A 25,173-nucleotide genomic window follows, 5' to 3' on the forward strand; every position below is an offset into this window, starting at 1 on the left:
AAAAGGGCCTTCATTTGAAATAAGTTTCTCATTCATAATCAGTTGGGTAGTTGAGCTTGGTTTCTTAACAAGCAGGAAAACGTCACATACTATGTATTGTGATTACACAACACATACCATGTATTGTAATAACAAGCACTGTCATGGAGTTAAAAAAAAAATCTGCATGCATCTAATCCTCCCAAAGCTCCTGAACTGAAACCACTCAGGTGACTTGATTCAGCTCCAGATTTTAGCCAGAAGTGTCATCACTGCTTAAAACGCACGCACACACCTGAGGTAAACCACTATCTTGGTTCGTAGAAGAGATTGTAGAAATTACTTCTCCCTATTCTTTCAGGCACCAATAGGGCCATTTTATTAACAAAAAAAGAAAAAAGTAAATCAAAAAGTCAATGATTTATGCATGATTGAAGCATCAGGAATTTCCATTACAATCCCAGAAAACTGCAGAGGTGGAGAGAGGCTGACCAGTGAGACAGGAACAGTTGGAAAAATAAAACAAAATAAAAAAAATTAAGATCCAATCATCACAAGCCAACAAAAGTGTGTTAAACTTGCTAGCTACATGCAAAACTGGAGCACAACCTCTACAGTTCTTCCTTCAAGGGGTTTTGTACAGTTTAATGTGATCACAGGGAAAAGGGGTGGGGAGGACATGTGTATGGCTCTTTAGTAACAGAATATTACAGCTAATTTTTTTTTCATAATAAATTAAGTTAAAAACTATTCCAAAGTTTGTTCCCCCCTATCTTGCTCACCAAAAAAAGGATACAAGAAACATTTACAAATAATGCCAGTGGCAAAATAAATCTTTCGGCATGTGTAAATGATGGTTTTCCCCTTTGAACAGCCTCACTTAAAACAGACCAACATGGGTTCGCCAATTGATATTTCACTGAGTGTGTCACTTTTACTTAGAATACCAAATTTGTGCAAGAGGGGAAAAGAAAACCCTAGTCAAAAAGAAAATAATCAAAACAAAAACAATTTGGCCACAACAAGTGTTCCAATTGGTATATTTTTTTTCAGCAATTCATATTTTTGTTTCTGTATACATGTTTCCTTTTTATAAAATATTTTATTCATACAATCATTTTCAACTATAGCAACATTACTATTAACTTTGAGTGGCAAGATAGACAGATCACCTCATAAGAACAATAGTTTATAAATGAATGGAAAAAAAGGAAAAAATTAGAGTATGATTTCTCTCCATACAGTTCAAACTCTCTGTACAACTGTCTAATATGAATATTGCTGGTCCTGATCTGGTGAAGTTGAGTCGAGAGGGGGGAGGGGGAAGAGGAGGACGAGGAGAAGGGGAGGCGGAGAAGAGGAGGGGTGTTTGGGTTGGTGGTTGACTCCTGCTGTCGCTCGGGCTCCCAGGCTGGCACTGCCCTCTCCTGGTGAAGCCCCTCTCTGGAGGATGCAAGAGAGGAGAGCGTGGGGGCAGGAGCAGGAGCCAGCCGGCAGGTGGCAGCGGGGGTGCCGCCTCACACCGGGCCATTGGCTGCTGCTGCGTCTGCTGAGGGCACACTCTGCTCTGTTCTGTAGGGGACACACACACAGGCAGACAGGCAGATCATCAGTATACACTAGGGATTTTAGATCGTGACCGGGAACAGGAAGCCAGGATGCTCAAAATATGTTCTTCAATGCACCATTCGCTGTATTTTAGCAGGGTCCCAAGAAGCAGGAAAGGAACAAGGTTGGGTACTAAGGTTCTACAAAAATAAAACCCAAAAACTTCCCATTTCACTGAATCTGGAAGAGTATGGCGTCAACATGTGCAAAATGAATATCTGCCGTACATAAAGTGCAGCCTGGCCTCAAAATCCACAACACAATTCTTATTGTACCTGCCAATTATTTGCAATCAGCTTATTGAAATTAGCCAGCTCTTCTGGCAAAAAGGTCACTAGAGGTAGAAAGGAACTTGAGCTCATTTTCAACATATGGTGCTAGGTATAACTAGACAGCAAGTTTATTAATCATGAAATCTCCCAAAGCTGTGGCAGACTTACTTGGCTTCATCCTTGACTGGTGCTTCTAGGGGACCGTTGACGGCCTCGCTCGGAGATTTTGCCTTTTCTTCTACGAAATTTGCCCTTTTACAGAAACGAGAAAAGGCAACAATAATTAGGTCTGGTATGACAACACAGTGGACTGTTTCTTTTAAGTCATACATCAAACAATGTGCATTTTCTTCTCTGATGTGACAGGAGTTGATGTGTACCTCTCTGGTCCGTTTGTGTCACATCAGAGAACAACATAGTTGGGAATGGAAACATAGTGGATTGTTCCTTTAAAAGTGAAGTGTGTAGGATGGTGGCCAGAGTAGGTATTGCTGTTATGCTGCTCATTGAGGTTGTGCAGTTTCCTGCCAATATTTGATCTTTTCATAAATATTTACTCAGTAATTGACTAATGTTTACTAGTACGCAGGGCTTTGAACCGGTTCAAGGAACGAAAACGAAAACCGGGAACTTTTTGCATTTTACAGGAACAGAAACGAAACCGGAAACGTTATTATTTTTTATGTTCTGGAACGGAAACACTTATTTAAACATAATGGTAACCGGTTAACAAAAAAAAAAGCAATTATTTTCCTGTGCACGTTACCATGACGGCTGAGGTTCACGTCCTGTGTGACATCAAACATTCTCTGACAGAATGGAGAGAGAGCTGTGGATTACAAAGTCTCCACTCCACATCTTAAATAAGAGAAACCACTGTCATACAAAAGGGCAGAGTTTCCATTACATAATTGTAAGACATTGCAGAGAAGCGCGTGTAAAGCGCATCGAGAATGTTCGACGTTATTGGGCATCCATGGCCGCTTCAAATATGCACAAACTCACAATGCCCATCATAGCGCTCCCCGTGACCCAAGTCAGCGTGGAGCGTGCATTTTCATCATTGAGGTTTATTCTCCGCTTCTCCGCTTAGGTCGTCCCTGAATGACAAAATTCTGGAGGATATTCTTTTCATCCGCTTGAATAAACAGTTTGGAATGTAGGCCGACTCATTTGCACTTCCGTCTTTCTTGGTTAATTAAAGTCAGTTAGGCCTATGGGGAGTAATCAGCTGACAGGAACGAAATTAACCGTTCCGGGAACAACATTTTTTTGTTCTAACCGGTTCGGGAACAATTTATTGGTGGAACTCATAACCGGAAACGTTATAATTCCGTTTCTGTTCAGAACGGAACGATTGGAAAAAAATAACGGTTAAAAGCCCTGCTAGTACGGTATGACCAAAGTAGAGTAAGGTTTGCAGCTAAAAATGTCGATTTCTGGAAATTCAAAATGGAGGACCATGGAGAAGATTTCCTTTTTCCAGTATAAAAACTGCCATTTTCACAGTCATAATGAATACTTACAATTTGATGGTGGTGGCAAGTATTCATGAAAAGAGTAACATTTGTGAATGGGCAGCATGAATTCTGGAAAGTACTGCTGAAATACACAGTGCACCTTTAAGGTCTGCATATCTTAAAATATCTTTGGAATATGGCTCCAGTGTGAGATGCTTGGTGACTTTGGCCATTGCATTGGGTTTGACAATCCCAGTCTCCATCCACAAATAGCATAAATAAAAACTCAAAATAGAAATACTATACTATAAATGGGATAAGGCATGGATCCAACACACACACACATACACACACACATATACACACACACACACACACACACACACACACACACACACACACACACACACACACACACACACACACACACACACACACACACACACACACACACACACACACACATACACACACACATATACACACACACACACACACATTAAGCCAAACATACCATAGGACATATCCTGTACTGTCAGTGGTTAACAGTGCTTAGTAGAACCAGTCCTCACTAGTGTAGTGTGCCGTGCGAGAGGCTTACCCTGCTTTCTGGCAGTTGCTAACGGGCTGTGACGCTGCACTGGCAGTCTTGGACTCGCCACTCTCGCCCACAGCGTACTTGGCAGCCACATCTTCAGAGGTAGGTAAAGACTCATCCTTACTAAAAACAGGAAGATGGGGTGTGGACACATGTGGACCATTAGTAATGGGTTTATATACTTTCATTAGCCCCTCCCCTCCCATGGTTTGTAAATACTGTAGCCCCCGACAGGTAAGACATGCAAACATGGGAACAGACAGGACAAACACTCAAAGCCAATGAAAATGATGGATGTTGATGAAATGGTGGTGAAACAAAATGAGTTGCAGGCAGGACAATGTACAGCAAAATGGAGAGGAGCAGGAGTTTTTATTTAATTTTGTCATTCTTCCAATAAAAATGCCAATTTCTGCTGGTCCGATCACTTAGCCGGGAGAAGATTAAGCTTCGGGTTAAGGCTTGAGCAGATACAACGGGATCAACGGTAAGCTCAGTGGGCCACACACAGCAGCGGTCCAACTCTGCCTCAACGCTCACAGTTAAAAGCTGGCAGCTGTACACCCTCCCAGATTTTGGTCATAGCATTTTAAATGAACACTGGGAGCGTTCTGTGGAAATTAAACCTGGAAGTAGCTCAAAATACTGCAGAACACTTCACCTGTAAAAGCTGATGACCTTAAATCAAGACCAAGTACAACAAATAGGTTTTGTGTAGTTCCAAATCCCTGTCAATCAATATGATTTAGGAAATTAATGGGAGGTAAAACCATGTATATCTACATAAAAAAGAGTAATTGCTTTATGCTGATATATATATTTTTTTAAAGCATCTAAGTGAACATGTTAGTTGTAAGAATCTAGTTGTGAACCATCCGGTACTATACATTTCCCTTGATTACTCTTCCATCACTCAGGGTTACCATTGTTTTCAAAGTTTCTTTTTTAATTAAGAGAAGAACTTCTTCACGTGCATGTGCGCTACCATGTCATTATGTTTAGCTGTAGGTTCTAGCGAGTAAGCACAAGTGGAGAAACCAGCGTCAAAAGGCTTTTTGCTGCACAAGTAAATACAAATAATTTAAGTCACTCATAGCTCGATCTTAACCCAATATCTTAACCCAATCATAGCTCACATAGCTCTTATAGCTTCTGTGCAGTGTGCTTCATTAGAATCAGTTAGGAATATGAACGAGAAATTTGATTGTGTATGTGGCAAGATTTTTACTCTCTGAAAGGAGAATCCATGTGTGACAGGGGTGTGTTGTGTATGTGAAATAAAATTGACATAAACACTATTTTATCTCAGTACTGTACTTTTCCCAGTGTTGAAAAAAAGTATATGAAGTGCTTAAACCCATGACCAGAAGGTCTGTCTGAAAAAAAGATCACTTGTACTTGGAATTGTGTAAAGGCAGACACACACAGTGCAGTGTTCCTCAAACTGCTACTTTTCTAGAAGCCAGCAAGCCAGTCAATTTATACAGAGTACCATCAGCATGTAATTTTGGGTTCCAACGATTTCTTTCGGGCAGAAGTGTTCTTCATCTGCCCGTTTTGGGAGTCTGAGGCCAGAAAAACTCCAGCATGGCATTTAGTAGCCACGACCGCGATTACAACAAGCTGCCAGTCTTGTTTATGTTTCTCTACAAGAGTCCATGTCCTCTGGAGAAGACCGGACAGATGTAGAGTACTGACTTAAACCCACTGTTGGTCGAGAGCAGAAATAGTCACAGCTGAAGGGCCTATGGCCATTTGGAGTCACTGACAAACGCGGAACATGCAAATGGACAATGGAACAAATAACTCATTAAATAACAACAAAAATGTTACATAAAATGTAGGATCGTGCATATATTCATATAAATTGCACATCGGTACAACTTATATCTATATAGACACAGAGATGAGGAGGAAAAAAATAATCGATTATTGGTGGACACTGGGGGTAACAAACAGAAAAAACGCACGGACGAACGTAACGCAACAAAAAAACAAGACACGGCAGATGTGGTTTTAGCCCCCCCGCCCAATTGGCTGTACATACCGATACGATTTCAACACTCTGAAGCCACAGGCACGCCAGAGAGAAAGAGGAGGCTCATATTGTAAGTGGTGCAAAGTTGGCAAAAAGAATCGGAAAGATAGTGAAGGACAGTTGATTTGTAGATTTTTTTCTCGCTCTCTCTTTTTGACTTACAATAGAAGCAAACACACACACACACAAACATCTGTAAATGTGGGGCCCTTGAGATAAGAAATGTAACTTGGCTACAACATTACACTGCAAAAAAAGTGCTGCTTAGAATACATTTCCAAAAATATTTTAGGCAAGGTGCTCCATGGATCCATCTTATTAAAGTGGTTAAACAATTTTTATGCACTATTTTTTCCCAAGCTTTATGATCAGAAGTTAAACCAGGGATTTCCTTTACAGGAAGAGACACAGCACTGGAGACAGCCTTTAGAAATTACAGTTCACTTCTAAGTCTAACACAACAATGGTGAATGGTCTGCAAATATTCCAGTTATTATAACAACCAAGAGTCAATAGTTTTCTTAGCTGCACAAAAGGTGTTCCAAACCTGCCACACAGTCAGCTGCTATACCAAACCTCCCTGTAGCTAAACACCACATTCAATACACTGTACTTTATATATGTAATTCCAAATAACCTGTGACAAAGGGGGCTTTCAAAGCTTTATTTCAATACAAACCAGCAAACATTTCCAGCCATTGCAACTTTTTTGGTGGAAATTTCAACCACATTTCTTAGGTCCCTCAGTATTTCATCAGATACTTCTATAATACTCATCTCACCATTCATTCAAGTAGGGCTTGGTCTTATTGATCTTAAACAGAGACGCAAAGGCGTTGCCAAGGTGGCTGCAGAGTGCGGTTGGGTGCCTGTCCAAAAGGACTTTGGTTAAACCAACATAAAGGGATGCAGTAAGCAAGTTGCCTGAATATTTTTCAGTATGTTTCACAATGTTTATGTTGGTTATAAGCAGCACTTTTTCAGTGTAGCTGTCAAAGCTGACAGTACAAAGTAGCATCATCCCCCCCTTTTCAAACAGGGCAGGGGAAGGGAGGGGGCGTCTGCCACCTGGCTGGCTCCCATTGAGGGGGTGGGGTGGGGGGGATGGGGGACAAAGCTGGGACACGGACACGGGGCAGGTCCACATGCACAGTGACGTGAATGGCCGTGTTATAGCAGGGAGAAAAGGGACATGTTTGGTGACACTGAAGAGAGCGAGAGAAAGAGAAGCGAAAAACAGAAAAAAGGAAGGAAGGAAGAAAACAAGAAAAAGGGGACGGGAGGTGCTCTACTTCCCACCCCCCACTAAGGCATATATTTTGTTATTATTATTATTATTTTGCACTGTGTGTGTGCATGGGTGTAAGTCACGTTTCGCTCACCTCTTGAAAACAGCAGTTTCGGTTTTGGCATCTACAGTAAGGCTGAGCGTCTCCTTCATAGAGCCATTGGTGACCGTCTCGGTGACGCGGTCGGCTGCCGGCTCCTCCTCTGCGTCTGAGCCCCCCGTGGGGGCGGCTTTGGGGGCAGCCGCCTCTACAGACCACTGGTCTGCTGCTGGGAGCACCAGGGACCATCAACAGTTACATTCATTTTCTAATTCAGGGCTTTTTATTACTTTGTTTTGTGACATTTGAAATGACAATTAATCAACAATTTAATCTTATTGGCAGAAACGTGCCGAAAAGTAGCCAAAGTGTTCCTTTTGCCATAAATAAGTTCTTGTGGTCTGTATTTCATTTGTTCAGCTGATGATTACCTACATTCATACTACTGTATTATCAACTTCTAGAGTAGAGTATAATTTATTGATCCCAGGGGGAAATTACTCTCTCTCTCTCTCTCTCTCTCTCTCTCTCTCTCTCTCTCTCTCTCTCTCTCTCTCTTCTCTCTCTCTCTCTCTCTCTCTCTCTCTCTCTCTCTCTCTCTCTCTCTCTCTCTCTCTCTCTCTCTCTCTCTCTCTCTCTCTCTCCTCTCTCTCTCTCCTCTCTCTCTCTCTCTCTCTCTCTCTCTCTCTCTCTCTCTCTCTCTCTCTCTCTCTCTCTCTCTCTCTGGTCTTGACTACTGCACTCGGAAAGGAAAACACATTCAATGGAAAGACATGTCCCAGAAACGCACGAGTATAACACCATGTGTTCTTGTGTGATCAGAACAAACTCAAGCTCTTGGTTTGTTTAATTAATTAATTAAAAAAGAAAAACAAAAGAAAAAATAGACTAGATGCCAATGCAGGAAGCCTGCTTTGCTGTTAATGATGTTCCAACTGCTGTGCGCTGTACTAGTATGAATCTGCTTGTGAAGGGCCTGCCTGTGAATGGGGCCTGGAGGGCAGTGTGTCTCACCTTCAGACTGCATGGGTGCGTTGACACCCAGAGGGTCGGCCGTCTCTAGGCTGGTCTCCATAGCCACTGGCGAGCTGCTTCGCAGGGGGTCTTTGGGGCTACACAGGGGGGTGGAAACAGGAAGACATTTATTAGGCATCACTCAAGAGATTCTTTTACCCTTTTTAAAAATATATTTTTTAGGACTTTTTTGCCTTTATTTTTTGACAGGACAGTGGAGGAGATACAGGAAACAGGATGGACTGGAAAATGATCCGGGCCGGAATGGAACCTGGGTCGCTGGAGTAGTAAACCAGTATCCCTACCGTTAGGCCAGATTATTTTACCCTTTTAATCAGTCTTATATACACCACACCTATGTGGGCAGCAAATGGCTTATAACAGTTTAGCGGCATATATCTTTGTCAGCGGATGGGTCAAGAATCTTGATAAAGAGCATACGTGACGATAACTGTAGGAACAGACCGTGGTAAAGGTAAAGACTTTTTATAGAAGAGCAAGCGGCAAAAACGGCTGTGGCGTCAAAAGAGAAGTTGAACGTCAGCGGAAAATTTGTAATGTTCGGCGGCAGCAGCCAATGAAATGTCTACATTTTTACAAACACAAGCTTCAGTTGGTCTCTTTCCCTGATCGAACGTTAAAGGTCGAGTCTTTCGCCGCCATGGTCGCCGTCCATGGTCTGTGCAGTCCAGACCGGATACTGCAGCTTTTTAGGGCTTTCACTGCCCACTGTCTTGTCCTACAGTAACAGGACCATGACAAGTGAAACAATGCTATTAGAATACAGTAGCAACCTGCTGCCCATAACAATCCCATACAGGCAACAAGGGAGATAAGAACTCAACACCAATGGTGTCTGTTGGGATGTGCTGAATTACCAGGCGGATAACACCGGCAGCGACGAGATTCAAGCGACAGAGAATCGCTTTCTTTGCAACAAGAGTCGCCAAACCACGTCATAGCTAATTTGCATAATATTCCCAGGAGTTCAACTACAAACTGACGCTCTCGTCACGCGAATTGCCTCTAGTCACTTCAATCGCTTTTGTCGCGCGACTCAATACAAAGTCAATTACTTCGGTCGCTCGCCTCGCTCTGGTCGCGGCCGGTGTATATGTGCGGTTAGACTGGTTTGGAGAAAGCTGTGGTGGAGATTGGCCGAACATGGAGGAGGAGAGGAGGTAGTGAAGGAAAGGGAAAAATCTCCCATTATGCAAAGCAGAGGTAAACCTCGTTAACTGAAATCCCCTGAACACACATAATCAATTATATTTTTGCGTTCAAGCCGCAACAACTCAATTTGTTTGCTTCACAAATAAATCAAAGGGACAAAGCACGGTTCAAGTCACAATTCAGCCAAATCCACACAAAACCACACAAGTCGGTGCTTGCGGAGCGGAGGTTGGTACTCACGTGACGTGTGAGAAGGAAGAGAAGTCTGCCCAGTTGCTGTCGGCGCCTGTGGTGGCCTGTGGGGCGTTGGGGCCCGAGCTCCAACCAGTGGGCTCTGACATGGTGACCGTGGTGGCGACAGCGGCTGTGGTGGAGGAGGGGAGGGAGGCCACTCCCGCGGCCCCTGCGGAGGTCCCTGTATCCATGGGAATATCGTCAAAGTTGGCCGTCCACACTGGACCTGCCATCACATCAGGGACCAGGGATCGGAGAGGAGAGGAGGGGAGAGGAAGGGAGGATGGATGGAGGTGGGGAGGGGGGTAAAGGAGAGGAGAGGAGGGGAAGGGGAGGGGAAAGGAGGGAAGGGAAGGAAGGGGGACAGGCGGGCGGACGGACGACACGTCTTTGAGCACTCTCATTCAGCAAGGAAGGCCAACAGGCTTTGGCTTTGACAGACGACGGTCTCTCTCTCTCACACAGTGATGCTTCAGTCTTACCTGTGTCCACCTCCATCCTGTCGTCTGTGGTGGCACTGCTGGGCTCGAACGGGTCCCGCTTCACGTCCTCCTCTTCTGAGTCTGTACTCTCCTCGCTGTCAGTGCTACCAGAACTCCTGCCACACATGCAAAAAACAAAAACATTTCAGCATAAGTTAAGTAGACTGAACAGAACCAGCCGGGACTTAGTCGACTGGGCACTGGACTGCTACGCGGACTACCCGGCTTCGATAACCAATCTGGGTCATTTCCCGACACTCACCTGTCTCCCTCTACTACTCATTCCCTGCCCCACTCTTCACTGTCCTGTCTAATGGATGAAGTATATGAATGGATCAGAAGTATGATCGGTCAATCTTACACTTCCAGAATCTTCATGATTACTAGATCAGTGTTTTTCAATCACTGTGCTGGCCGGGGAACACTAGTGTGCGGTGAGAAATCTTTTTTTTTTTTAACGTCTCATTTTAAGATTAAAGAAGAGGTGTTTCTGTGATATGATGTGATGTCAGGTTGGTAAGAGTGAGTACCTGGGACGCCTCTGTGCTTCAGTTTATGTCCTCTGATCAATGCTTTGTTTTAATCTTTGATTAGTCGTTACCTAGTCCAACAGCAGAAAACCCAAAATCACTGTGTACCTAGGACGTCTCTGTGCTTCTGGGGCAAAGGTGACATCCTTCTCGTCCCAGATGTCCTCCTCATCAGAGCCAGTGTCTTCAAACTGCTGGATCTTCTCCTTACAGCAGGCTTCAAACAACGCTATATTTGCCTATGGAGCAGAGAGCAGGGGGGCTGGTTAAAAGACGTAATGCCTCTCCAAGAGTTTAGGAAACAAAATCTGCATCTCATAAAATTCTTTAACTCAAACAGATTGGACCGAACTGTATTATTCAGGTGGTCCTTTTAAACTGAAATTATTTTACTTTATTTTACTCTTAATGTACACTCTAAGTACATTGGGTTGCAAACAAATCAATAAGGGTTCTTGGCTAAAGCTATAGAAAATCATAGAGCAAACAACAAGCATTTATTCCAAAGTTATTACTTTACATAGAGATCAATAATGTCAACATCAGGGAGGAAAGGTGGGCGAGGGCTGACATACTTACACTTTCATTGGTATTCAAGGAAAAGTTGATGTCTGATATTCTATCAAATGGAATACTGTAAATGCCAAAAGATAAAATGACTTTAGAAGATACAAGAATGACTTACATGGGACAAACACACCAACAAATATACACACTTCCCCAGCTATACCCAATAACATCACATCTGATTAAGTAAAGTTCTCAGCTTAGGAAACATTTGAAATACCATTGCAGCCACCACAATTTACAAGCCTGTGTTATGACAGTGTGTAATGTTTTACAATAACGTAATGTAATTTACTGAAATAAACCAAGCATGTTTAACTCATTTGCAAACAATGCATAGCTTATGTCCTCTGATCAATGTTTTGTTTTAATCTTTGATTTGTCTTCCATCAGTCCAACAGCAGAAAACCAAAAATCACCAAGACCCAAAGCCAAATAAGCAGACAATACAATACAAAAGGACGGTACAAATGTACTGTGGTGAAAGCAGAAACATTCTGTGGCAGCGCAGTTCTTGCGGTACAAATATATGGCACTTAGCGTTTCAATCCCTCCCCCATTCCTTTTGTCAGATTATGTTGGCCAAGTTTGATGAGGATGATTTTTTTTACAAGGTAGGAGATCATGTGACAGCTGTATGCATGGGTGGGTCTCTTTACAGACTTCGGACCAGTGTAAAAGAAAAAAAAAGAAAAAAAATCCTCCACCAAAGATCAGATCAGTTTTACTGCTCCGCAGTGACCAATGTTACAATGTAGCCAGTTTGCAATGACTCATTTAAATGACTCATTTAATTGGTTTCACTACTGCCGCATTAGATTACATCAGTGATGTATTTGAAACACACATTAAATATTGGGCCGTTTGTGTATGACAGTGCCATAGTAGTTCTAAGATTTAATGAATTAATTTATTTATTAAAGTCCCTTGTCCCCTTTCCCTTGTTCGTGGGAAAGAGTTTCTTGCCATGCTTTCCTTTTTTTAACATTGTACAAGATGACAGTATATTTGCTATAAAGGAGTACTTGGAAGCTATGAATTTGATAACTGCTGTTTTATGCCGAGATGATTGCAAATTTCCTTCCAATTATGTCCCATCAGACAGACCTAGCTCCAAACGGTGCTCAAAACGGTCAAACTCACATAAGTATGACGCTGGCACAAATATCCTGAGCTTAAGCCTCAGACATCTCCTCATCCTCAGCTTTCCTGTGTGCTCTTGCAAAATTCACATCTCAGTGCAGTCTGGGATGTCTGGCGATCAAATTTCTACTCCCTCATTTGTTGTTAAAACAATCCTGTCAGAAACCACTGAGTAGTGCTGCTTCAAGACACCGACTGGAACACATTTTCAAGTTGCTGCCCAGACTTTTGAGGAGGTTAAAAGTTTATACTGGAGGAGCATAGCTTTTCTTCAGGAGATACCATGCTCATACAAGAGGCCACTTTCATACAAGACGTAGATGCAATATGCAATAAGAAAATTCATCCATCATGTTGAGTACAGTTGGTGGGCATGTTATCCTTAATTCCTAGCAAGTAAATGTGAAACTGTCTAAGAAAATTAGAGGCGAAATTTACACTCCGGGGGGGGAGAGGAGAGAAATCATCTGAGAGAACACAAGTTGGAGCATAAGACTGTGGGATCATAGAGCTTTGGGAATAATAAAGAGTGGACTTCTGTGGTCCCATCATGGAAAGCATTTACCTGAAAATGATTTTTGTGACGCTTCCATGGAAAAATGCATTCAATTAATCTATTCTCAACCAATAAACGATCTGGAAGTCTTAATCTATTCTCAACCAATCAATTATCTGGAAGTCTGCTGCATGATTACAATAGAGCTGGACAGAGGAATAACGTGAATTAAAGATAAATAAATAAAATTAACACATGTGGTCAGTACTCACTCCACGACATCATCCTGATCTGCAAACTCTTCGTCATTGAAGCCAAACTGCTCAATAAAATTGGACGTCATTTGTTGCATCTGATAATCAGAAAAGGCCTGGCAAACCCAGGACCAACGATAATGATATAGTCTTGGCACTACACAAAGGCTTTTCCATTGTCAGTACAGTACAAACAATTTTAAAAGCACACATGCACATTCATATATTACGACAATTACAAAACATTAAAATCAATGTTACATCAACAAATTGCAATGCGATACCATTACAATGAATAGAAATGTTCAACTGTGCATGACGTTTATGTGTAATTTATAAAGAATAGGTTCATAGCTCCTACAGTTACAGACTTACTTGTTGTAGGGAGGAGTCCTGGTGGAAACCGCTGTCCTTAAAATCTACCTCGTCATCACTGGACGAGTGAATATGGTTTGTGCTAACCTACAAGGACAGCAAAGAGAGGGCACCATTAAACAAGTTGACAAGAATGCAAATGGGAAGAAACAACACTGATATAAAACTTTGTGACCATCAACAACATCATGGTCATGAGAGAAAAATCTTTGGCTTGCCAAAAAAAATACTATTTTGATGACACAGTACATGTCATACTTTGCTGGCCGTTAAAAGTTTTGACTAAATTACCACTTAAATGAGTAAACAGGACCACTCCCTTTTACGCCAGTGTCCGCTTGCTCTAAGGCTGGGACAGTGGAAAGGAAACCAGTGCAGACTCAGGTTCATGTCTAATTCAGTCCCCGTGTCTAGGGTGGCACTTACCAAGTCTACAGTGTTAATCTTATTTGTGTCTGCCAGCTGGCCAGAAGTGAAGGACTCCCATCTTTCTCTGTCCTCTTCTGGAAGCTCTGGAGAAGAGAAGAGGATACGGATAAATTAGCAAGACAAGCAGGGTTCCAAATCATCTTTTTTCATCACCGGCCAAAATGGCTAGTCGATGTTTATCTAACTAACCAAACACACACTCACAAATGGGCCAAAGTGGCTAGTAAGTCGGTATTTTGTACCAGCCAAACTGAAATTTCACCAGCATTTGGCCAATTGGCTGGTGTTAACTTAGAGCCCCTGAAGACAAGCATAAAGTTTGGGTAAAAAAATAAGATACAAAACATGAGAAATAAACAAATAATATGCATTAAAATTCATCTTAAGAGCCACATGGCATTGCGACAGACATGTGTATTAAGTAATAGAAGGAAAAGAAGAGCAAAATCTCTCATTATGTGCAGTGGAATAGATGGTGTAATAACTATGTAATATCTTGCACCAGGGGTATACTTAGTGGTACATTTATGAATTTCCTACTACTTCTACTTGTACTATAAACATCTCTGGACACTAACACTGTGAACATCAGCCGGTATGGCTGAATACATGCAGGAGGTATTTGTCACCCAGCCCTAGTGTATACCTAAAGGCTTTGCTAAGTAACGGCCAGCAGAGGATACTGCAATGCTTTTCTTTTCTTTGGGTGTGCTTTTTTTTTGCCTTTTATTTTCGACAGGACAGTTGAGGAGAAACAGGAAACGAGTGGGGAGAGAGATACAGGGAAGGATCAGCAAATGACCCGGGCCAAAATCAAACCCGGGCCGCCGGCGTAGTAACCCATTGCCCCACTGTTAGGCCACAGCAGGGCCACTGCAATGCTTTTCTGCCCTCACCTGAGATGAGCTGCTGAAGCTGAGCCCCATTGGGGCCCTTGTCACCATTGTGCACAATGGAGTTGGCTATTCTGGTCAGGTGGCCCATGTAGCCTCTTCGCCGACCACCCTCCGTTCTGAGAAACAGGAGGGAAAAAAACACACACACACACGACTCTCCATTAATACAAATGCAGATAACTGTGGGACATGGAAATGTATTCGTAAATCTCTCATTTCAACAAGTTGATTATAACAAAATAAAAAAAGACAGCTAGTCCAAAGTTGGTATCATCACAAAGAGTTCACTTACTGCTCCTTCTCATTGCCGCCCCAGGCATCCAGGATTCTCTGTAATAACTGGCACTTCTGAAAGAGCTGAACACAGACAAGGAATGTTATGGTAGGGATCATTGAAAACATAAAAAAACGACAAAGAATGCAAGACAAATGTTGAGAAAAGAAAAATGGCTTCTCACATGTTTAATGAGGTGGTTTTCCCTGACAGGCTCTTGGTCTTGCTCTCTGTTGATTTCCGGAGTTTCACTTTGGGCTGGAGGCATTGCTAAGATCATTGCAGTGCATATTTCTACTTGTATGTGCAAGAAATTATTCCATATGTATTTAAAGTACATATCCTGGAAGACAGACAAAAAAGAGCATATTAATAATTATCCAACTGACGTGAAAACATGTGCATTGAAAGTGTGTGTGGGAGTCAGCTACGTAGTTGGGGTATTGTACTTCATCAATACATTTTGATCGATTGATTGACATTTCAAATAAATACTCAGACAGTTATGGCTCATTCTTTTGAAATTCGGCTGTCGGTAGACCCAACGTTGTTCTCCCGACAATAGCTGTAAATGTGTTCTATTGCAACAGCTGGGGACAATACAAATGCATACCTGCCAACCTTTACAAAAAAATTTGAGAAGCAACTTATCGCGGCGCGGCAATTCACGGCGCAACAACTTGGCATGGCAAAGCAACGGGGTCGCCGGCGAGCCCATCTGAGAGGCTACTTTGTTTTGCATAGTCTGCCCTACACCTAGGGTTGCCAAATGTCAACAGGGAAGATATGAGACACTTCATTCAGGCAGGGGGGTCCTCCCCCAGAAAAAAATGCTTTTCTTAGATGCAATTTCCTGCATTTTAATGCATTTAGCCTTACATCCCGTGAAGCTGGCAAATAGTTTATCTTGCTCTTCACAGTGCTTTGAACTACCATAATTTATTAAACTTTCATGAAAGATGTTTTTTTTTCACACCATAACACCAATACAATGCTATGATATAGTGTGCTGGAATTCAGGCCTCTAAATTAACTTTATTGATCACCAGCCAATATGGCTGTTAATCAGATCTTACTAGTCAAACATACCACCAGTCTGGCTAGTAGGCCTAAGTGGCTATTAAGTTATCCTATGTACCAGCCAAACAGAGCATTTGGTCACTTGGGGGGTGTTAAGGAGCTGGAATTGAGTATGAAATTGAAGCATTTGCTGATTATTTTTTTGGCTGTAGAAGGAACATGTAGGAAAATGTATAATTTGATTATAAAATACCGAGGCATTTCAGTGATTTTTATGAACAAAAAGTTGAATTGTAATGATTCTTACATCATCTCCCCCAATATTAATAAATGGTGATGTTGTCACCTACTGTGAAGAAGCATCAGCAGTAGAGAAAAAGATAAAGACAAGTGTTATCTAAGCTAGGATAATATCAGGTTAATATTATTACCTTGGGGGCTAACATCAAAATCACACTTTCAGCATTCATTCAGTACAAAATGCGTCATGTTGTGGCTCTACTGAGGGACGGGGGCTAATGGCCAATGCTCTTGGAACTTCCACGGTAACTTTTGAGGGGGATCGCTTCTTTTTTTTCACTTCTCTGCATAATAGTAGGCCTATCTACCCTCATCTGCCGTCATGAGTTGGCTATTGTTCACTGTTCGGCACATATATGATGATAGGAGAATTGATTTTATTAATAGATTGCCATACGACGTGATTACGGATAGTAGTCGTGGAGTGATGCATATTTGGTATGACGCACGACCTGTTAATACCTACACCTGTTCACAGAATGGGCCATGACTCAGGGGGGAACAGTATTCCTATACGGTGTCATGGTAGGTTACGGATGTAGACCTACTCCGAGCACAACCGTTAGAACTATCGCTTTATTTTCCCGAGTTAAAATGATCCGGCGCAAAGGGAAACCGAATTTAGTTTGCTGCTAATCTGCTAATTTATAGCACGGTCATCGACACATTTTCTCATTCGGAAGTAATCTCGTTTCGGTCCAATATCAAAACAAGCAACAACATATTGCCGTCAAATACGGCGAAACATTGGGTGAATCATTACGACAGACCTCGGCCTTTATTTATTTTCATAAGTTTACGGATTTAGCAACTGGACGCAATTCACTATTACCATACAGGCTACCTTTCTCAAAGTCCATTTACCTTTGAAACGGTGATTTTGACGGTGGTCACTTGTAAAACTACAGCGACAGTACCAAGATGGATAATACATGATGACAGGAGGAGGACACTTGTTTCAGAGATTATAGGAGTACATTAACCAGTCTCTCTGCTTGTGTGATTTCGAAGCAAACTTTCTGTCGGCAGCAGATGCCTCGAAAGCGCAGCACAACAAATGAAGACATCCAAACTAGCGCTCTGATTGGTCAATATTCCCCCCCACACGTTGCTGGCCAATGGAAAGACCAGCGCGAGACAATTGCAAGCAGAGCCATGTCTACGGCTCTGTCTGGTTGCAAGTCTACAGAGCAATTTATAAGGGCCCATGAACACACTTTGCTATTGGTTTTTCCCGTATTTTGAAGTGACAGCGCCGTAGTTTGATGTCAAAATCCGTATCTGCTACAAAAAATGCGTAATGGTCGGCAGGTATGCAAATGTCTGAAAACACTAATGTTAAACAAACTTAAAGTACACCGAAGTGCTCCGAGTTTGAGTTTCGGAACCCTGAGTTGAGTACCCGTTCTTTTGCACTTTTCCGAGGCGTAGGTCTGGGTTTCCAACAATCAGAGTTTCAAAAGAATGCACCATTGGGACACCTGGTGTGCCACTTACAAGTATGACTCCTAGAGTGTTGAGGTTAATCAGCTCCTGGTTGATGATATGCGTGTTGGTCTGCAGGAGGCTGGCCACCAGGCGCACCACGTTCAGACGCGTGTTGCCCACCGGAGGGTCCAGGACGCCCCAAGTGGTTTTCATGGTAATTTTCTTTAAAAAAAAACAGAAAGAAAGAAAAAAGATCAGAAAAAAAGGACAATCATTCAAAACACTTAGTTGACAAACACGGCTAAGGCTTTGGACAAGAATTATAAACTCTCTCCATCTCTAGGGAGTTATAACAATCATAATCTTCAGGTTGTGTTGGTCAAGAGGATTAAAATTTATTTATTTTTAAAGGTATGTGCGCTTTCACAGTAGTGGTCTTACAGTACCAAGACCTTCACGATCTGAAAAGCTCCTTATTTCCCCAACAAAGCAGATAACAGACATATTTCAAGGCAATTAGGGGTGTACTGAAGAGGGGGAATTAGAGCGACATCAAATGGCCGCCTGCTGGTTATTTTATCAGCAGGTGCTGAGATCCTAAGAGCTACTTCTGAACACGCTGAGAACCCAACTGTGCAACAACCCCTTTAGAAAGCCACTTGGGCAATTAAGATTAAAACGGCAGACGCTTTGATCTTGTGATTTTTCTTTGCAACTTTTTCCTGGTAATAGAGCAGCTGTAACTGGCCCAATGAGCCATCCCCAATCTCTCTGAGCAAGAGTGTCAAAACACTGCTAATGGAAAAATGTTGTGCTCGAAAAGGCACGGGTTCCTAAGCCATATCGTTTCTTGCACACTTCTTGACACCAAAAGAGTGCCTCAAACAGAATATAAAGTTGACCCTTCAAACAAGCTCTTCTGCTTAGGATACAGGCACCAGTGATGCTGGCAAACTAAAAAGTATAAATACTGTACAATAGTAGCCTGATTATCATCGACTTTCAAATCTCTTCAAGACTTGGTCTGACCAAGAGCATAACAATTAAGTGAATTAACGTTTCCCAAACGGCGTGGTTGACCTGCCTCCCTAGGCTTGCTACTGGTTGACTGGTTTCTGACAAAGTGAGAGGAGTTCTCGATATTTACATTGCTCATGGCCTGACTAGAAGCAACACTGAAGGTGTTGCGTCACTAGGAGAGTGTGGCCTGCAGTGCTTGACACTAACTTTTTCGCTTACCAGCCATTTTGGCTAGTGGTTTTCCTGACTCACTAGCCATTGGGCCTTTTCACTAGCCATAATTTTCTTAATCATCATAGCAGCTTTAATGAATTATATAATAGGCTGTCCTAATAATGTAATGTAGGCTAATATAATATAATATAATATAATATAATATAATATAATATAATATAATACAGTATAATATAATAAGCTATAGGGCCTAATAATTAGAATTGTTAGGCCTATTAACTGGTCCATGCATGCATGCTATGCAAAGAACAGATTTACTGATCTGAGGAATGGCATAGCCTATAGTATATTTACCATGCAGAAACATCAAGCACAGTGTTGTGGAAGGGCACAAATGTAAGCTACATGAGAGCAAAATATTTTCGTCTTTAATCTGGAGGGACTTCTTCATATCATATAGGCCTATCTGTGGAGGTCGCCGCCCAAATTGATGCGCAAAGTAGATTGCGTAAAGTCATTGCCAAGTTCGCCTGTCCTCGGTCATGGATGTGGAATAACACCTCTTCTGGAATATTTGCTTATAAAAGTATCCACTAGAAAGCAGACACAGACGCTGTAACTACAGAAGGGGCTACGACTTCCTTTCATTCCGTTTAATAGCGAGTTGTCTAAAATACAAACGGGCGCAAGGCGAGACGGGCACCTGCGAAGGGACATGCAATGGGATGCTTTTGTGCAGTCTGGAAGGCTACTACTGTGCGTTTTTTAAGAACGGTTTGACAGTCGGGAACAACAGCACAATAAACATGGAGGAATATTAAGGTATGAAGACATAGACCTACAGGCAAATCAGAAAATAATTTAAACCAAACATTATTAATGCCGCTTGTGTCCTTGTCTTATCACTGCGCTAATCAGTCTTGAGACTTTCACAAGAGTAAGACAGACTGACGTGTTTTCCTCTCGCTTTGGTCATTTTAATGTCCACTACTACTAAGTATTGTACTAATGACAGATCGCAAAACAGGTCAGTTGAGATGAACTTCGCTACTTTATTTTCACGTGAAGGTTTCCAGTGGCATTTCCAAACGCACGCTGATGTCCCGGTAGCTCGCTGTCACTCCTCTTCGCAAGACTAGCTCTATCAGATTCCTGGCTTGCGTGAGACACAGGTGACATGTGACACAGGTGCTTCATGGGTATTGTAGGCTCGCGAAATCGCATTGTATTGCTTTTGTAGCAAAGACGGTCCGAAGAAAAAAACTACAAAATGCGGTGCCTCATCATTCAGAATAGTAACGGACCCGCCAGAATGGCTAGTGAACCTTCGGTATCTACTAGCCAACGCCGACTTTCACCCGCATTTGGCTACCTGGCGGGTGTTGGTGTTAAGCCCTGGTGGCCTGGCTAGTGCAATAGTACAAGGGGAAAAAGAATCCCAGCGAAATACCTTGGGCGGATCGATAAGCAGCTGGTGGAAGTCTTTCAGTCGGGGTCTGACTGCCTCCAGGATGCTCTGGTTGACTGAGAAGGAGTGGCTCATGCCAGGAGGGCAGATCTCTAGGTGACCCTCAAACCTACACATGGACACAAAGCAACACAACCAACAAGGAACCAGTGAGCTCCCCAGCATTGGCAGTTAACCTTTCTTTTTTGTATACTTAATTTTAATGGATTACATGGCCAAAACTGATATGATTAAATGCAAGCTAGGAATATGACAGTCAAATATAATGAATCGAATATTGTTCACAATATAACCATACATGCGGTTTCCATTCATATAACCATTCATGTTATATCAAAGTTAGACCGCATTGCACCAGTCAAACACTGTTTGAAGACAAAAAAAGACAAGACAGAGAACCAAAAAAAAAAAATCGTCCTTACGCAGGTCTCCTTGTTTCCAGGAGTGTGAGCAGAATCTGGATGACGCTGACAATTGCAGACTCGTTCTTCTCTTTATCGAAAATGTTGGACAGCAACTGGTCCAATGTCTCATGCCTGCAGGGCAGACAATTACAAGTCAGTCACCACTAACATTGCTCCAAGCGTTAGGGATTACAAGACTGACCACACACCACAAACCACAAACACAATGGTGGTGAACAGTTATCTTCTTTTGTGAACGTTTCCACCAAAAAAAAAAACCAAGTATATCTGAAACCACATAGCAGTGCCAAACAGAATAGGAAGAAAACCATTTTGTAACAAATCTGCTGCTGCGTACAGAACGGTTTCACTCCCAATAAGCCGTCAAGTCTTTAAAATCAAAAGTGTATACTGAAAGGGTTAAATCTGCTGCTGCGTACAAAACTATTTCAGTGTATCCTGAAAGGGTTAAACTAGACGTGTACATGTTGTTTACGTCCGTCTAATCATCAAAGGGATATATGCAGCTCATTGGTCTCGTGGTCTGTGCTTAGGGGGCAGCTAAGACACAAACATACGGGATAGGATACTGCCTAGATCACGACTTCCAGTCCACCATGCTGTGGGCCATGTACAGACAATACTGTACTGCACATCCTCCAGTGTGCCTCATTACATTCTGCTGTGAATATTCCTTGTCAAGTTTACAGTAATATGGCTGCACAACATCAGCATGCTGTCAAACTAAAGGGACAGACAGGCCCTTTCCCAAGTTCAACCCCCCATCCGCTGTTGCAAAACAGTTTCAAAACACTGGACAGCTGGAGCTTTCCCCTAGGTGCCTGGGAAGACTATGCCAGTACTTTCAGCCCCCCAGTCATTACACTGGTCTGGCAAAGCTTTCTAAGCCTAAACTGCAGAATGCAAGCCTCCCCTGACACAAAAACACATGCAGGCTTCTCAACACAAAAACAATACCAATACACAGTATAGACAGAACAAAAATACAGGAAATGCAACATATAATTAAATGTAGTGCATTTCTGATCCCTATACAAACATCACATCTCATAACTTTGTGCAGTGTAGTTACAACACAAGATGACATGGGTACTAAGACAGCGAGAGAGCGAGAGCGAGAGAGAGAGAGAGAGAGAGAGAGAGAGAGAGAGAGAGAGAGAGAGAGAGAGAGAGAGAGAGAGAGAGAGAGCGCGCGCATGAGAAAGAGAGAGGGGGCAAGAGAGAGAAAGCACAAGAGAGAGAGCGCAAGCGAGAGACAGAGGGAGAGACAGAGAGAGCGAGACAGAGAGAGCGAGACAGAGGGAAAGAGACAGAGAGAAAGAGACAGAGGGAAAGAGACATAGTGAGAGGAGCGTACTTTTCCAGTGTGGCCAGTAGAGGGTCCGGCTCGGAGCAGCCTTGGAGCTGGAACATCTGGTCCCTGCTGAGCCGGATGATCTCACACAGAGACTGAGACGCGTTTGAGTGCCTCTGCAAGGCCAGACACATGAGATACACGTCAAATACAGTACAGGGACAGGGACACTCTCAGGAGTTAAAATGACAACAATTGTGCACAGTCCTTTGTCAAGGTGCCGCGGGACTGATTCAAATTCCGGTAGAGAAGTTTGCACACTTGAAATCCTTCAGTTTCGTTTAATTTATGGTCTTCGTCCACACACGGTCAAAAAGTTGTATGACACGGGTTAACCCATTGACGCCTAAGTCACCTGCAAAAAAGGGTACTGAATGCCTGAGCCCTTTTTAAGAAAGGCTGCACTCAGCCTATAGAAACTTAAATATCTCAGCCTCCGAAGCACATAAAAATATGTGCTAAGTTGCATTTAAACGTTAAGACCCTCATCTTTCATTAGAATATGTTCATTCATCTCAAACAAACAGAGATTTTTAATAAAGTTGTCTCAAATCTCATGAGCCTGAATATTGCGTACTGCAGCTCCAGGCGCCAGGGCCAATGTTGCACAACACAACATCAGGCATCAATGGGTTAAATGAAATGGAAACATTTGAAGTGCGCTACAGCAGTGTTTCCCAACCTTTTTTGTCTCGCGTTCCCCCTAAACCTCTTAGTTGAACCATGAGTACCCCCTAATTCCTGTTATATATCGCTTTCCCTGTCCTGATTTGACTGCTCCATACATTTGTTATAATAACAACATCTTTCCAAGTACCCCCTGCAGTGTGCTCGCGTACCCCTAGTGGTACACGTACCCCTGGTTGGGAAACACTGCGCTACAGAGTCAGACTTCTTTCTACCAGAGGTTGTCTAAAAAGGGGTAGACAAAAAGTGTCGTGGGGAGTCAAGCCAACTGTACTCACATCTTCGTCCTGTGATGGCTGTATCATGTCAACTAGGCGCTGGATGACTTTCTCCTCGTTAAGCCACTGGGGGAGAGAAAGACAGACATGGATGAGTGAGGAGAAACTGCAAATAGAACACCTGAAGACAGATCACTTTCTAACAGAAAAGAATGCAATACATATAGTACAACAAAGTATGCACTCAATAATATTTTTTAAAAACTCAATATAAGTAGTTAGGGACTGGATCATATTCAGTTTTTTCTTTTCTTTTTATGCAAACATTGCAGGACAGACGTTTCGGCTGCAAGAACTGAGTGCGATCCATTGCCTAACTACTTAATTACTTCAGAGACGCACCAACAAGATGGAAGAGCGCGGTGTGTGAAAGATAAATAAAATCAATATAAAAAATATCTGGAAAGGCATTGTACATAAAGAAATTACATCTTTTTACTTCAGGGTTGATGAATTATGTAACCCAACCATTGATCTCTGCACACTCGACACCCAAGTAATCAATCAATCAATACATCAATCCGTAGCAACCTCATTTGCTTAGGGTAGTAGCATCCCTGTGTATCCAACTGAAATCGCATGGGTATTACAGCCACTATAGAGCAACATGGACAAGAGAGAGTAGAAGTGAGTGACTCACAATGAGGACGTCTTGTCTGAGCTGCTGAGGCTCGATGCAGGTCAGCATCCTGAGGAGCAGGTCCATGATGGCCGAGGTGCCTATGTGTTTGATCATCAGGTCCACAAAGTCCTCCCTCTTTCGCAGGAACTCCACAATCTAGCAGATACCCACACGAAAGACACACAAGAAAACACACAAAAAGACATGAAAGAACCGTTTACAACAAGCTCTTGGAGGTCGATTTGCTGCTTTGCTATAAGCCTGGGGATATGCATATTTTACGTATCCAAAGTTAATGTTTTATTGTGCCGTTTGCCTGATGACACAAATACATTATTGATACAATAAAATGAAGCACTGTAAGCACTGAGGAAAACGGAGTTGGCTACATATGCAAAAGGAAACCAAACATATCTGAATCACCCCCATCTGAATGAAAAAAATGTGGATGCTTCGCACGCAAGATACTTCACCAGTTTGGAAAAGATGTATTGATATAACACAATATGACTTGGCTATACATTCATCACATGAACAAAAAAAAGTTACATTTAGCCTGGAAATATAATTATGCCAGTATTCATTAAATGTTTCCATTGTGCAGAAAATGTGCCATGCTTATGCTAACTCTCAGACACGTGGATACTTCAAACCCAGTTCAAACCCAGGACTTGCCATAGTAAGAGTTCTCATATCACACGATGCAGGGCATGTAGAGTCTTCCCATCTCTACATGCCCTGTATGCATGTGAATTTACCCTCAAATACTACATACTAAAAATAAATATGAATACTAAATCCTAAAATCCCATTCAATACACTTTTGCACACCACAGGGTCACACCCAGACAAACAGGCTGAGATGTCCAGAGGGGGGGTTGGGTTTGGCGATGGTTACCTGTTCAGGCTTGCGTCCAATGAGGATGCTGAGGACCTTGCTGAAGAAGCTGGCCAGCAGGGGGTTGAGGGGAGACTCGTTCTGCAGGAAGCCGTACAGCTTCATCAGAAGCCCCTCATCCTCGCCCAGCCGGTCGTTGATCTGCCCAACGTCAGACGTCAGCAGCTCACACGATATGTTGGGGTACCTGGCACAGAAAGATGAAGACAAAACAGTGGTTATTAGTGGCAACAGCTCACACTATATGTTGGTGTACCTGATGTAGAGAGATGGGACAGTGGTCGTTATTATTGTAAGTGGCAAGAGATTTCTGGAAACGTTGGGGAGAGATAGGTGGTGAATTGGTTAT

The 25,173-nt window shown here is 42.6% G+C and overlaps 1 protein-coding gene across 7 annotated transcripts in view; it reads right to left on the bottom strand.

Moving 5' to 3' along the window:
- Positions 1–331: 331 nt before the first annotated feature.
- ppp6r3 (protein phosphatase 6, regulatory subunit 3) overlaps positions 332–25,173 on the bottom strand; it is a 35,287-nt gene continuing 10,445 nt past the window's right edge. For 3 of the 7 annotated variants that reach the window (XM_063196959.1, XM_063196958.1, XM_063196955.1), the window contains 22 exons: positions 24,825–25,011; positions 23,945–24,082; positions 23,305–23,370; positions 22,343–22,455; positions 20,983–21,096; positions 20,543–20,669; positions 17,968–18,120; positions 15,335–15,493; positions 15,169–15,233; positions 14,877–14,992; positions 13,978–14,063; positions 13,552–13,638; positions 13,195–13,292; positions 11,296–11,350; positions 10,825–10,955; positions 10,187–10,302; positions 9,711–9,930; positions 8,298–8,395; positions 7,338–7,512; positions 3,921–4,040; positions 2,028–2,111; positions 332–1,551 (listed from right to left, as the gene is read on the bottom strand). In XM_063196959.1, coding sequence (XP_063053029.1) covers positions 1,497–1,551; positions 2,028–2,111; positions 3,921–4,040; positions 7,338–7,512; positions 8,298–8,395; positions 9,711–9,930; positions 10,187–10,302; positions 10,825–10,955; positions 11,296–11,350; positions 13,195–13,292; positions 13,552–13,638; positions 13,978–14,063; positions 14,877–14,992; positions 15,169–15,233; positions 15,335–15,493; positions 17,968–18,120; positions 20,543–20,669; positions 20,983–21,096; positions 22,343–22,455; positions 23,305–23,370; positions 23,945–24,082; positions 24,825–25,011 — 2,563 coding nt within the window. In that variant the 3' untranslated portion in view covers positions 332–1,496. The remainder of the gene's footprint in view (positions 1,552–2,027; positions 2,112–3,920; positions 4,041–7,337; positions 7,513–8,297; positions 8,396–9,710; positions 9,931–10,186; positions 10,303–10,824; positions 10,956–11,295; positions 11,351–13,194; positions 13,293–13,551; positions 13,639–13,977; positions 14,064–14,876; positions 14,993–15,168; positions 15,234–15,334; positions 15,494–17,967; positions 18,121–20,542; positions 20,670–20,982; positions 21,097–22,342; positions 22,456–23,304; positions 23,371–23,944; positions 24,083–24,824; positions 25,012–25,173) is intronic. The other 4 variants (XM_063196961.1, XM_063196957.1, XM_063196956.1 and 1 more) reach the window with 4 other exon arrangements.

The sequence above is a fragment of the Engraulis encrasicolus genome, chromosome 4 (genome assembly GCF_034702125.1).
Source record: "Engraulis encrasicolus isolate BLACKSEA-1 chromosome 4, IST_EnEncr_1.0, whole genome shotgun sequence".
NCBI classification, from domain to species: Eukaryota; Metazoa; Chordata; class Actinopteri; order Clupeiformes; family Engraulidae; genus Engraulis; species Engraulis encrasicolus.